Source organism: Narcine bancroftii, chromosome 2, assembly GCF_036971445.1.
Source record: "Narcine bancroftii isolate sNarBan1 chromosome 2, sNarBan1.hap1, whole genome shotgun sequence".
In the NCBI taxonomy this organism is placed as follows: Eukaryota; Metazoa; Chordata; class Chondrichthyes; order Torpediniformes; family Narcinidae; genus Narcine; species Narcine bancroftii.
The window spans coordinates 219,008,715-219,021,974 of NC_091470.1; the positions used below are offsets into that span (position 1 = coordinate 219,008,715).

At 43.4% G+C, this 13,260-nt stretch overlaps 1 protein-coding gene across 4 annotated transcripts in view; it reads right to left on the reverse strand.

Annotated features, from left to right (window-relative positions):
• The window catches only part of itga9 (integrin, alpha 9), a 454,332-nt gene that overhangs the window by 45,501 nt on the left and 395,571 nt on the right, over nucleotides 1-13,260 (reverse strand). Inside the window, exon 27 of one of the 4 annotated variants that reach the window (XM_069920312.1) lies at nucleotides 5,928-6,329. The exons of the other annotated variants lie outside the window; for them this stretch is intronic. Within the exon in view, the coding sequence (XP_069776413.1) occupies nucleotides 6,306-6,329 (24 nt within the window). The 3' untranslated portion in view covers nucleotides 5,928-6,305. Of the gene's footprint in view, nucleotides 1-5,927; nucleotides 6,330-13,260 lie in introns of those variants that run through there. 4 annotated transcript variants of the gene reach the window in all.

Sequence of the window (13,260 nt, forward strand, 5' to 3'; positions counted from 1 at the left end):
TTTTTTCCAGAACTATTTTGACACAAGGGGTAGAACTTGACAGCCAGCATCATCCATTTTGGTTGTAGACAGATGCAATTTTAGATTCTCCATCTCTGGAGCATCCAGAGATGGATGGAGCAGAGGGAAGATTCACCAGGCTGATTCCTGGGATGGCAGGAGTGAGGCACCCATAAACATTGGGTCAGTTAAGCTTATACACCTCAGAGTTTAGAAGTGTTAAGGAATGGGTTAATAAAATTATGATTAAAATACATCTTAAAAAGATATTGATTGTGGGGATTTAGTTTAGGTCACACTTCATAAACAGACATCCCTGGTTACATTTCACAAACATCTCATTTGGAATGCAAAAACCTGTGCAAATGGAGCCTTCATGTCTGCCACTGACTTTACAGAAGCCACAAAGAGAGCCTGTGAAGACTTTACAAGTAGGTGTTAATTGGACTGATGTTGTAGAATTGAAATGGACTATTATCTTTAAAGGAATAGCATGTTTGAACAGATGTCCAGACTCAGAAATTGATTAATCTTTTATTGCTAAACTGGTGCCAGCGATCCAGGTTTCTGGTTGAAGTCTGCTGTTCTCAGAGAGGTCATGTGGTTTTGCAAAGAGAGGGGAAAAAAAGCATGCCATTCTTTTGGGGGGGAGGGGGGAGGGAAGAGAGAGTCAGTTCTACTGGAGCAAGTTTGAGTACCTGCTGCAAGACCCCATTTCACGACAGGATTTGAGTTACAAGTTCAGCCTGTTATAAAACTCCGTAGTCAATTACAGAGACTTTCGTTGGTTATTTTGTTTCTCCTGAAATAGGGGAAAAAGAAGAACTCTTTGTGGTAACCTGGAAGAAGAGGTCATCTTTTGGGAAAAACCCATGAGGGGGCAAGTTTATTTGTTAAGACACTGAAGCAGCTGATTGAAGGAGATCAGTTTGGGTGTGTCCAACTCTCTCTGAAACCAACAAAGGCCTTCCTGAGCGGTAACAATTTAAGTTAAAGCACCAGAGCCTGGTGAAGATCATAAACATTAAATTCTGTGCACAGTATGAAAATTGCCGGATACCAGTGAACTTGGAGAAGTGAAAAGTGAATGAATGGACATTGAAACAAAGCACTTTCCTGAACAACTAAACATTACATACACGTGTGCTTAGAATTAGAAGGGGATTGTAAATAGTAATAAGTTAAAGTTTGATCTTATTATTATGTATGAAAAAAATTAAAGATATTTTTATTTAACTAACCATTGTCTTGGTGAATTTCCACTGCTGCTGGGTTCTTTTTAGTCCTCTGGGCTCATAACAGAAGAATGACCAGGAATCCCATACAAACTGCTGGAGGAACTTTGAGGTTTGAGCAGTGATTGTGGAGGGTCAGGAATTGTTGACTTCAGGCCAAACCTTGAATCGGGACTAAGAGTGGAAAGGGAAGGTAGATGGTATTAAGAGGAGATACCACAGGATCCTGTCACCAGTCGCATCTTCCTCTCCTCACCTTTTTCTGCCTTCCGCAGGGTCAGTCTCTCTGTGACTCCTTGGTCGCCTCATTCCTCCCCTCAGGCTTGGGGCTTTCCCCTGAAACTGCAGGTAGTGCGATACTAGCTCCTACGCCATTAAAAATAAAATTGAGGCAGTCATGTCGCAGCTACATAAAACTTTGGTGAGGAAGTACTTGAAATACTTTGTGCAATTCTGACCACCCCAGTACAGAAAGAGCGTGGAAGTTTTGGGAAGGGTTCAGAAGAGATTTACCAGGATGCTGGCTAGATTAGAAAGTATGAGCTACAAGGAGACGTCAAACAAACAGGTTTTTTTTGGGATATCTGAGGCTGAGGGCTCATAAAATTATAATAGGGATAGATAGCACAGAGAGCAAGAATTTTTCTCCCCCAGGTTAAGCATGTCAAGCAGTCAAGGGAACGTTTGGGGTGAGTCATGGAAGTTTTTTTTTAAACACAGGGTGTGCCAGGTGCTTAGAAAAGGCTGCCAGGGCTAGTGGTGGAAGCAGACATGTTAGTAACGTTTGAGTGTGTTAGATGGGTAATGCATTGAATGTGCAGAAAATGGAGGGAAATGGATCATGTTCAGACAAAATGGTACCAGACAGTGCAGTATGGTTCTGTGTTCTACGTTCCTCCCCCACCCTACCACAACAAGGAGCTCCACTCACTTCTAGGTGAGGAAATGACACACAGGCACCTCCTCCAACCTCACCAATTGTAGTTAGTGGTCCTTTTTGCTGGTGAGACCAAGTCTTGAATTGCCGATTGGTTTGCACTTCCGTCCATAATGGCCATCGTGAGTTCCTGATTGCATGCCATTTCAACTTCCGCTCCCATACTGACCTGTCCATCCTTGACTGTTAATACTACGTTGAGACCCAGAGCCAACTTAAAGAATAACTTCCCCTGTGTCCAAAAGAAGTGCCACACTTGTGCTCACACCTCCTCGTTCAGCACCATTCAGGGCCCCTTCCAAGTGAGGCAGTACTTCATTTGTCAATCTGCGGAAGTCGCCTACTGCATCTGGTGCTCCCATTGTGGCCTTCTCCATATCAGGGAGACTGGATGCAGACTGGGAGATCACTTCGCTGAGCACTTTTGCTCTGTCTGCATCAATGACAGGGATTTCACACTGGGCAACTATTTCAATTCTGCACCCCATTCCTGCACTGACACATCTGTCCATCACCTCAAGTACCACCAAACTAAGGCCACTCGTGAATGAGAGGAGCATTTACTCCGTCGGGGCACTCTCCGACTGGGTGGCATTAACCGACTTCTCCGGTTTCTGTTAACCCGCTCCCCGTTCTCCCTCTCTTCCCCATCCCTCCATTCCCTTTCCTCCAGCTCGCCACCCCTTCATTCACAGAGCCATTCCCCTCTCACTGTTTTCTCTCATGTCCTCCTTCCCTTTTCCACTGATTACTTCCTGAGGGCTTGTGCTCCTCTCCCTTGTCCCTCCCCCCACCATTTTATTTAGGCACCTGTCTACATTTTGCCCATAACTCGATGAAAAGCTCAAGCCAGAAATGCTGGTTCTGTGTCTTTATCTTAGCGATATAAAGTATGCTGCTTGGCCTGCTGAGTTTCTCCAGCGTTGTGTTTCAACTTTTTGTTTTAAATGAGAAGAACACCACCTTGTATTCCACCTGGACTACACCCCCAGTGATACAAACAGTGAATTTTTCATTTCTCTTTCTCTCCTCTGAATCCACTCCTGGTCTCCCTATTTTTTTGTTTTTTCGTTCCTCTGTAACCCTTTTCGAACCCCCCCTTCCCTCCATCACCTAATGCTCACACACTTTATCCACAGAATCTGCTCCCCCCCAACCCCCTCCCCCGACATCTGGTTCCATTTGTCCCTTGACTGATTCCCATCATCACTTTCCTCATGTCAAATTCTATCAAGTGTCTCAGTTCATCACCCTCCTGTCTCCCTCTATCTCTCCTCTTCTAACTACATCCTTCGCCCTTCCTTGCTCCACCCATTACCTACTGTCTCACCACTTCCTCTCTCTTCTTTACGCTGATTCCCTCTTCAATCTCAGTGCTGATGTACAATTTTGACTCAAGTCAACAACAAATCTTTTCCCTCCACAGACCTACTGAGTTCCTCCAGCTGTTTGCTTGGTTTTTTTTGTGTGCAAGAGGAGGTTTTCGATGGACAGCAGTACAGCAGCAGTGGTTACAATCTTGGGATAAGGGGCAAGACATGCACAACAGAGTTGAGAATTTCTTCACCATGACAGAGGAGGACTTGTGCAATTCTCTATAAGAGACTACATGATGTATCTCATGAAGGAATTAGATTTTGGACTACTAAAGGGTTTTAAGGGATATAGAGAAAGGGTACTGAATATGGATGATTAGCTGAGGTCATACTGAATGATAGAGCAGACTCAGAGAGGCAGTGAGTCTTCTCCTACCCCTAACTTGTGTGTTTCTCTGCACACATTTGAAGTTTGTTCTCAGCCACTAGAGTGATCAAGGCAGTGCCAGCTTCCTTAGAGCAGTCCCATTATTTATCCCCATAACCCTGCAAACTTATGCTCTTCAAAGATAAACCCAATTTCCTGATGCTTTCAACCAATTCTACACACTGTCAAATCCTGAACCACAACTCACCGTGAAAAGCATTTTCATGGCACTTAATTTGTTTCACCCATCAACTCATGGCTGTCATTTACTCATCAGTTATCTTGCACCAGAAGCAGGATCTCATTCAAAATCTTCTGCGACTTGGAACAGCTCCGTTAATTCACCCCTTCATCCTTTCTGCTCTTAGGAGAACAGTCCTTTCTCTCTGCTTCTCTTCCACTGACTGTCAGGGGCACTGGGCAATGTTTCTCTGCTTTATGGCAGACTAAATGGAATTTTGTATAATATTATATTTCTGTATTATTACACGACAATAAATAGTATTTGATCTGATCTTCTCCAGTGACTTCATCCCTTATACAGTACATCACATGCCAGAGTATTGGATTAGAGGTTACAGAAATGACTTTAATTGTTCTGAGAAACAGCAACCAAATTTTGCTTTAGTTGGTAGCTAAGGGACATTTAAGCATCTGGAGTTAGTCCTGTGTGAGTTTTCATATCATACATGTTCTTTGGAAGTCCTTCAAATAATTTTCATATTTCCCTTGTTCCGTGGTTACTGTTATTCACCTGCAGGGACCAGCCTCCTTCCCCAATATTCCATCAGTCCACCCACGAAACTTGTGCACATTCTCATCCTCTCCTTCTCTAATCTCCAGCTCCAGGCTATTGCCAGCAATAACAGCCATGACATTCTCAGTCTTATCCCGCTGATTGGAATTTGTTTTTAGAAAAGAGACTTTCTGAGGAGATTTGGCACGGACATGAAATACTCTCATCAAAGTTCGACAGATGCAATCTGGAAAGTATATTGGTTGCTGAATGGCCTAGTTTGAAAACTTGAGTGCCCAGGAGCACAGGAGGTGGTAGAGATTGGCAAACCTAGCCCTCCATTAGGGGCATCGGCCCCCTGTCCATTGAAGACATCTGTGCGAGTCACTGCCTCAAAGATGACAGCCAACATCATAAAGGATCCCCATCTTTTATGGGGGTCGCATGGTTGGTGTAGTGGTTAGTTTTACAGCGCCAGTGATCAGGACCAGGGTTCGAATCCTACACTGTCTGTAAGGAGTTTGCCGTTCTCCCCGTATCTGCTTGGGTTTTCCCCAGGGGCTCCGGTTTCCTCTCACTGTTCAAAATGTACTGGGGGTGTAGGGTAATGGGGTGCAAATTGGGCGGCCTGTTACCGTGTCATATGTCTAACTGTATATTTTTAGAAAAAAAATCACCCCAGTCACAACCTCTCCTTGTTGCTCCCTTCAGGCAGAAGGTACAGCAGTCTGAAGATCACCACCTCTAGGTTTAAGAACAGTTTGTTTTCCAACAGCTATCAGTCTCTCAAACTCCCTGTTCTGCCATATCTCTCACCAGAAGTGGCTCTGGGACCAACAAAAGATCAGTCCACACCACATTTTTAAAAAATTCTTGCACCAACTGCGACTATGAATATTTATTTATCTATCTTTTTGTTATTATTATTTACTTTTTCTGCCTTGGATTATTGTGGTAATTATTTTTAAACTATTGTCACATGTTTGGCTACAGCAAGTAGAATTATGGTACATTGTCTTCATGTCTTCTTTGGCTTGGCTTCGCGGACGAAGATTTATGGAGGGGATAAATGTCCACGTCAGCTGCAGGCTTATAACAATAAAATCTCATCTCCATTAGCTCATCTCTCCACAGTATTTTTGTGGTCAAATCTTGACACAGGAAGGGAGAGAGATAAAAGGAACCAAACATCATGTCAGTCATGATGAGAACCTGTGCAAATGATGATAAAATAAGTTTCACGCTGAGTTTGATGCCAATTCAGGAATGCAAAGTAGATTTTGTAGCAGCCTTTTAATCAAGCCATTCAATATTATTGGGCAGCTGAGAGTTGCAGAAAGCTCCACAATTTTTTAATATGAAAACAGGATTCTAGATTGAATTAACATTGTCCATGATAGTCACATCGTGAAAGTCATCTTCAAATGTCTACAGGAAAACAGCAGGTCGTGCAGCAATTCTTTTTTAAATCACTTTAGACATACAGCAAGGTAACAGGCCCTTCTAGCCCCCAAGCTCATGCCGTCCAAATATCCCAATTAATCTATAACCCCTGTACGATTTGAAGGGTGGGAAGAAACCAGAGGACATCCATGCAGACACAGGGAGAATGTACAAACTCCTTACAGACAGCATCGGATTCAAACCTGGGTCATTAGCGCTGTAATAGAATTAAAGCCTGTGGAAGGAAAAAAATCAGTGTTTCAGGTCTCAAATTGAAACATCCATTGTCAATTTCCCTCCAATAGATGCGGCCTGATCTACTGAGTTCTTCCAGCAACTCCATTTTAACTTCACATGTTGCAATTGAGTTTTCTTGATCCATTCTATGCAAAAATGGATATTTTTCCCACAACTGGGGAAGGCTTCAGGGTGAACGGTCACTGGAATGGTTGCAGGAACACGGGAAAGTGATCATGCGAGGTCAGGAACCTCGATGAGCTGGTGAAGGGCAATGGTGTAGGAGGCAAGTTCTTTGTTTAAGGGGTCAGCAGAAAAGTCCCAGTTCCCCTGCCAGCCACTCCAGAAGGTGGCCAGGGAGATTTCTGAAATTGTGTATAATACAAGACCACAAGACAAAGGAACAGAATCAGGCCACTAGGCCCATCGAGTCTGTTCCGTAAATCTACACTCGTTCCAATTTCCAGCCTTTTCCCCCATATCCCTTGATATCCTCACTAATTAAATATTTGTCTATTTCTTGTTTAAATACTCCCAGTGACCTGGCTTCCACTGCTGTATGCGGCAGTGAGTTCCACAGATCCATGACCCTCTGGCTAAAGAAGTTCTTCCTAATCTCTGTTTTATATGGATAACCTCTAATTTTCAGACTATGACCCTTTGTCCTTGATTCACCCACCAAGAGAAATATCTTACCCGCATCCACCTTATCTAAACCTTTCAAAATACAAAATGCCTCTTATGAGATCTCCTCTCATTCTCCTATACTCCAATGAATACAACCAACCCAAGAGCTGCCAAACGCTCCTGGTACGTTAGTCCTTGCATTCCTGGAATCATCCTAGTAATTCTCCTCTGCACCCTCTCCAACAATATCACATCCTTTCTGTGATAGGGGGCTCAAACCTGCACAGTGTTCTCCAAATGAGGCCTCACCAGTGCCCCATAGAGTCTCATCAACACATCTTTACTCTTGTACACTATTCTTGAAATGAATGCCAACATAGCATTCTCTTTCTTCACTACCTATTTCACCTGGTCATTAACTTTTAGGTTTCTTTCCACGAGGACACCCAGGTCCCTTTACACATCCGAGGTCTGAATTTTCACCCCATCCAAATAGTATTCTGCCTGTTTGTTTCCACTGTCAAAATGTACAACTGTACATTTCTCTATGTTAAACCTCATCTGCCATAATTTTGCCCAGTCTCCTAATCTGTCTATATCCTCCTGCAACTTTACGTTTCTACTGCACTTCTGACTCCGCCACCTATTTTGGTGTCTAGACATAAAAAATAATTTAAAAAAAACAAACACAGAGCATGGAAAATATAAAATTAAATAAAAAATAAAGAAATTGGCAGAGGAATTTACAAATATTATGGTCTTCACCGAAGAAGAGAGGAAAAAACTCACAAAAACAGTCAAGCATCTAGTGCAAATTAGGAAGTAATCACCTTTCATTAAATAATGCTTGAGCAGTAAATGAACACAAATGTTATAAAACCTGTGGTCCTGATGATCTGTAGCCCAAGACATTGTGTAAGAGGTAACTATTTTTTTAAAAACTTAATTTAAAACTTTAAAAAATAACGTAAAATCAATAACACAACAAAAAAAAGTTATTATACAATATAATAAACCCCCCTCTTTCTCACCTCCTCAGCCAACCTCCTCAAGGGGTGCCAAAAATAGAAAATATAAAACATATACAATATTTTAAGATATTTCCAAACCCATATATTTTAAATAAGATTACCACATTTTAACAAAAAGAGTAATTATCATGTAAATTATATGTAATTTTCTCCATATAAATACAAGATCTCAATTCATTATGTCAACGCGCTATGTTAATCACTATATTCCAAGTAGTTGCTACACATTTTCCTGCCACAGATAACACCAAACGTACAAAAGCTATTTGAAACTTATCCAACCCCAAACCAGTCAAAGAAACCATATAACCCAACAAAAAAATCTCTGGATCTAATGGTAATTTAATTTTAAATCATTTCTACAAAACCAACCTAACTTTTTCCCAAAATGGTTGTACCCTATCACAAGACCAAACTACATGCAAAAGTACTTAACCCACATCTAAAACAAAGATCCGAATTACTAAATCTGTATTTTTTCAATTTCTCAGGAATCAAGTATAACTGATGCAAAAAATTATAATTAACTAAACCATATCTTACATTAGTCAATTTAGTTACCCCTTCATGACACATAACCACCCAATCCTCTTGAGGTATAACACGAAGTACTCGAGATGGCAGAGGCCGACAGCATCGAATCCACGCTGCTGAAGATCCAACTGCGCTGGGTAGGTCACGTCTCCAGAATGGAGGACCATCACCTTCCCAAGATCGTGTTATATGGTGAGCTCTCCACTGGCCACCATGACAGAGGTGCACCAAAGAAGAGGTACAAGGACTGCCTAAAGAAATCTCTTGGTGCCTGCCACATTGACCACCACCAGTGGGCTGATATCGCCTCAAACTGTGCATCTTGGCACCTCACAGTTCGATGGGCAGCAACCTCCTTTGAAGAAGACCGCAGAGCCCACCTCACTGACAAAAGAAAAAGGAGGAAAAACCCAACACCCAACCCCAACCAACCAATTTTCCCCTGCAGCCGCTGCAACCGTGTCTGCCTGTCCCGCATCGGACTTGTCAGCCACAAACGAGCCTGCAGCTGACGTGGACATTACCCCTCCATAAATCTTCGTCCGCGAAGCCAAGCCAAAGAAGAAGATAACACAAAGTTAAATCGCTTTCCCATTTATTTCTAAGATTTCTCCAAATTCGGTTTATCCATAGTTTCCTGTAACAATAGATACATATCTGAAATAAAACCTCTCTTTGGTATAAAGTAAATCAAAGATTCATCTCGCCACGCCCCCCCACCCCCCCCACCCCCGTGAAAGAGGTAACTATTGTGGATAGTTTTGAGAATAGTTCCTGCAGATTGGATGGAAATAAACTTCAAAGTCAGAGAAACGGATGAGGACACGGACCCTTAAGCCCAGGATACGAAAAGCCCACAGAGAGTTGTAAACTTGGCTAATGCAATCATGGGCATTAGTCTTCACTCCAGATCTAATAAGAGGCGGTGTCTCGAGAAAGCGGCCTCTATCCTCAGTGACCTTCCCCACCCAGGCCCTGTTCTTTTCTCACTGCCACCATCGGGATGGAGGTGCAGGAGCCTGAAGACGAACACCCAATGTTACGAAAAACAGCTTCTTCGCCATCAAATTTCTGAACGGACAACGAACAACAGCACCCCACCTCACTATTTTTTTTAATCTCTTCCTCTGCACTAATTTATTTATTTGTTTAAATGGTGCATTTACACAAAACAAATTTATAACCATCTTTGCCCCTGTCATGCACCGTATTGCTGCCCCAATACGAATATTGTGACACATCTGCATGACAATAAATTCTGATTCTGAAATATCTCCATCAGTAACCATCACCCATCTTTTTCCACCAATCTCATATTAATTCAAATATTTTTGTTTCCTCTCCCCAGTTCCACCACCCCCACACACCACCTGACTCTCGCAACTGCTGTTCCCCTGCTCAGCCCACTCAACTCACTGAAAGCAATAGGGCCAATTTACAGCAGCTATCAATTAGCCTTTCAACCTGCAGGTCTTTGGGATGTGGAACAAAACCAGAGGAGAAAGAGAAATCCCATGCAGTTACAGGGAGAAGATGCCCCCCATTACATCATCACACTGCTACGCTGGCAGAGATAGTTGGAGAAATGGAATCAAGGAGCGGTACTGTACAGAAGCAGGCCCATCATCCTACACTATCTATGCTGACCATCACTTGATCCATGGTCTGCTCTGCTTTGGTTATCTTAATGGTGTTCCAGATACTGGCCAAGATCGGCGATGTGCCATCAATGCTTCCTTCAACTGAGGTTCTAATCTCCTGAACCCATCTCCCCCCCACCCCACTGCTCCAACCCTTCTCAACACCACTGACTCCAAACTCAGGAACACCCACAATTTTTAAGATATAGAGTGAAATAAGAAAGTCTGCAGTTGCTGTGATTGTAGTAAATACACAGTAGTGCCAGGGAACTCAGTCGGAGCAAAGTAACTAACGTTTTGGACCTGAGGCCTTCATCAAGTTATGAGCGTAAAGCTGGCAGGCGTCTGAATTAAAAAGGCTCGTGGAAGAGAGAACCATGGGTCGTGAGATGAGTGCAAGCCACAAAAAATGAATGAAGAGTTGGAAGAAAGGAGACAGAGAGATGGAGAAGGAGAGAAGTGGCATGCTGAAGGAAAATGCAGAAGTCGATGATAATGCCCTCTGGTTGTGATGCGCCCAGATGGAATGTGAAGTACTGTTTCTCCAATTTGTGGGTGGTTTCCATCTGGCAGTGCATGAGACCATGGGCAGACATGTCATTATGGGAATGGGGCAAGGAATTAAAATGATTTGACAGTGGTAGATCCCCGCTATTACAGCGAAGGTGCTCAAGGAAGCAATCACCCAGACTGCGTCATGTCTCCGACGCAGAGGAGAAATGATATGCATGTAGATTAGATGTAGAGCTGCTGCTTCACAGAGCCAGATCCTTACCTATACATAGCTGAACATTCTGACCTTCAAGGGGACTAATTTTATCCCTTAGTATCCTTTTGTTCTTAATTTACATGTAGAAACCCTTAGGATCTTACTTCACGTTGTTTGCCAAAGCAACCTCATGTCTTATTTTACCCTCCTGATTTCTTTCTTGAGGTTTTTCCTTTATTTTTTCTACATTCCTCGAGTACCTCATTTGCTCTGTGCTGCCTAGACTTGTTATTCACCTCCCTCTTCTTCTGAAGCAGATCCCCAATATCACTTAAAAACCATGGTTCCCTCTGCCTGCTAACCATGACTTTAATCCTGACAGGAAAATATAAATGCTGTACTCTCAAAATTTCACCTTTGTAGATCTTCAACATACCTCGTGCATTCTTTCCTAAAAACAACTTATCCAAAATCCACACTTTCTAGATCCTTTCATTTCCTCAAAATTGGTCTTTCCCCAATTTAGAATCTCAACCTGAAGACCAGACCTATCCTTCTCCATAATTAACTTGGCTTATGATCACTGCACCCATAGTGTTTCCCTACACATACTTTTCTCACCTGTCCTGTCTCGTTCCCTGTTAGGAGGTCCAGTAGAGCACTCTCTCTCATTCTTACCTCTATATATTGATGTAGAAAACTTTCCTGAACACATAAGACAAACTCCAAGCCATCTTGCCCTTTTGCATAATAGGAATCCCAGTCAGTGCGTGGAAAGTTAAAATCTCTTACTACCACAACCTTATGTTTCCTGCCAGCTGTGTGCTATCTCTTTACAGATTTGCTCCTCCAATACTTGTTGACTACTGGGGCGGTCAATGATACAATCCCATGTGTGGTCATACCTTTCCTGTTCCTCAGCTCCACCCACATCACTTCTCTAGATGAGCCTTCAGGTCTTTCCTGCCTGAGCACAGCTGTGTTATTTTCCCCGAAGAACAGTGCCACTTCTCCCCCTTTCATCTCCCCATTCTGAAACAATGAGCTGCAACCAAGTTTCACTAATGGACACAATGTGAAGAAGATGCAAGGATGTCACCAAGGAATTTGGATAGAATAGGAAGGATTGATACAGGGAAAATGTGAACTGGTCTTTTATTCCCACCAACTAGCCCCATGTTCGTCTCCAACCTGGAGGTGATGCAACAGTGGCCCTTGCACCAGTCTTCCCAGCTTGAAGCAGTGATTGACCTGTACATCTACCAATGTCTCCTCTACACTTGAGAAGGGACTTTGCAGAACACCCATGTTCAGTCTGCTGGGGTAACCCCAAGCTTCATGATACCCTCCGTATTAATTCCCTAGCCCACTGCGACTTCCTGGTCTGGGGTCTCTTTTGTTATAGTGATGCCGTACTGTTACGGTGATGCCAAACACAAGATTGATGAACAGCACCTCATCTTCCATCTGGGAATGTTGCAACCTGAATTAGATTTCTCTGTTTGTCTGTCTGTGATATCAGCTCAGCTTGTTTCCCCAACACCCATCCAAACCTTCAAACTTATTTTTCCTTTGGGAATGGGGAACATGCTCACCTTCTCCTGCTTTACACATCATAGAAGTGTTGGAGAAACTCAGCAGGTCACGCAGCACCTATTAGGAAGCCAAGGCCCTTTGTCAGGGAGATGTCTGAATAAACAGGTGGAGGCTGGGGTGTATGGGAGTTAATGGCCCTCTGAAGGAGAAAAGGCTTCCCCTCCACTGCCACTATTTAGACCTCATCTGTATCCCTTCGACTTTCTGCATATTGGTCCCAACCCGCTTCACCCCAAGTCGCAACAAGGATAAAGCAAATGGCCTCTGGAGTGACTGTTTAGGGCCTTGGGTGATGGTGGGGGAGGAGATGCAGTAGCAGATGTAGCATTTCCTGTGGTGGGCACTGAGGGAAGAGATGGGTGGATGAGTTAGCGGTCCCTATGGAAAGAGGAGACAGGAGGATGTGTTTGGTGGTGGGATCTCGTTGTGGATGGTAGACATTGGGGTGCGGGGGGGGGTGTCAGGTGCTGTGGCTGGTGAGTCCTGTCCTTGTGGCATCTTGGAGTGGAGGGGTCTGTGGTGGATGCGTGGGTGGTGGAGCAGATTTCACCCCCACCCATTTTTATTCAGGTGCCAGTCTATATTTTTAAAAATTATTTTATTTTCAAATTTTTAAATTTAGACATAGAACTCGGTAACAGGCCCTTTCGGCCCTTGAGTCTGCGCTGCCCAATTACACCCAATTGACTGACAAGCCCTCGGTACATTTTTGAATGGTGGGAGGAAACCGGAGCTCCCGGGGAAAACCCACGCAGACACAGGGAGAACGTACAAACTCCTTACAGACAGCGC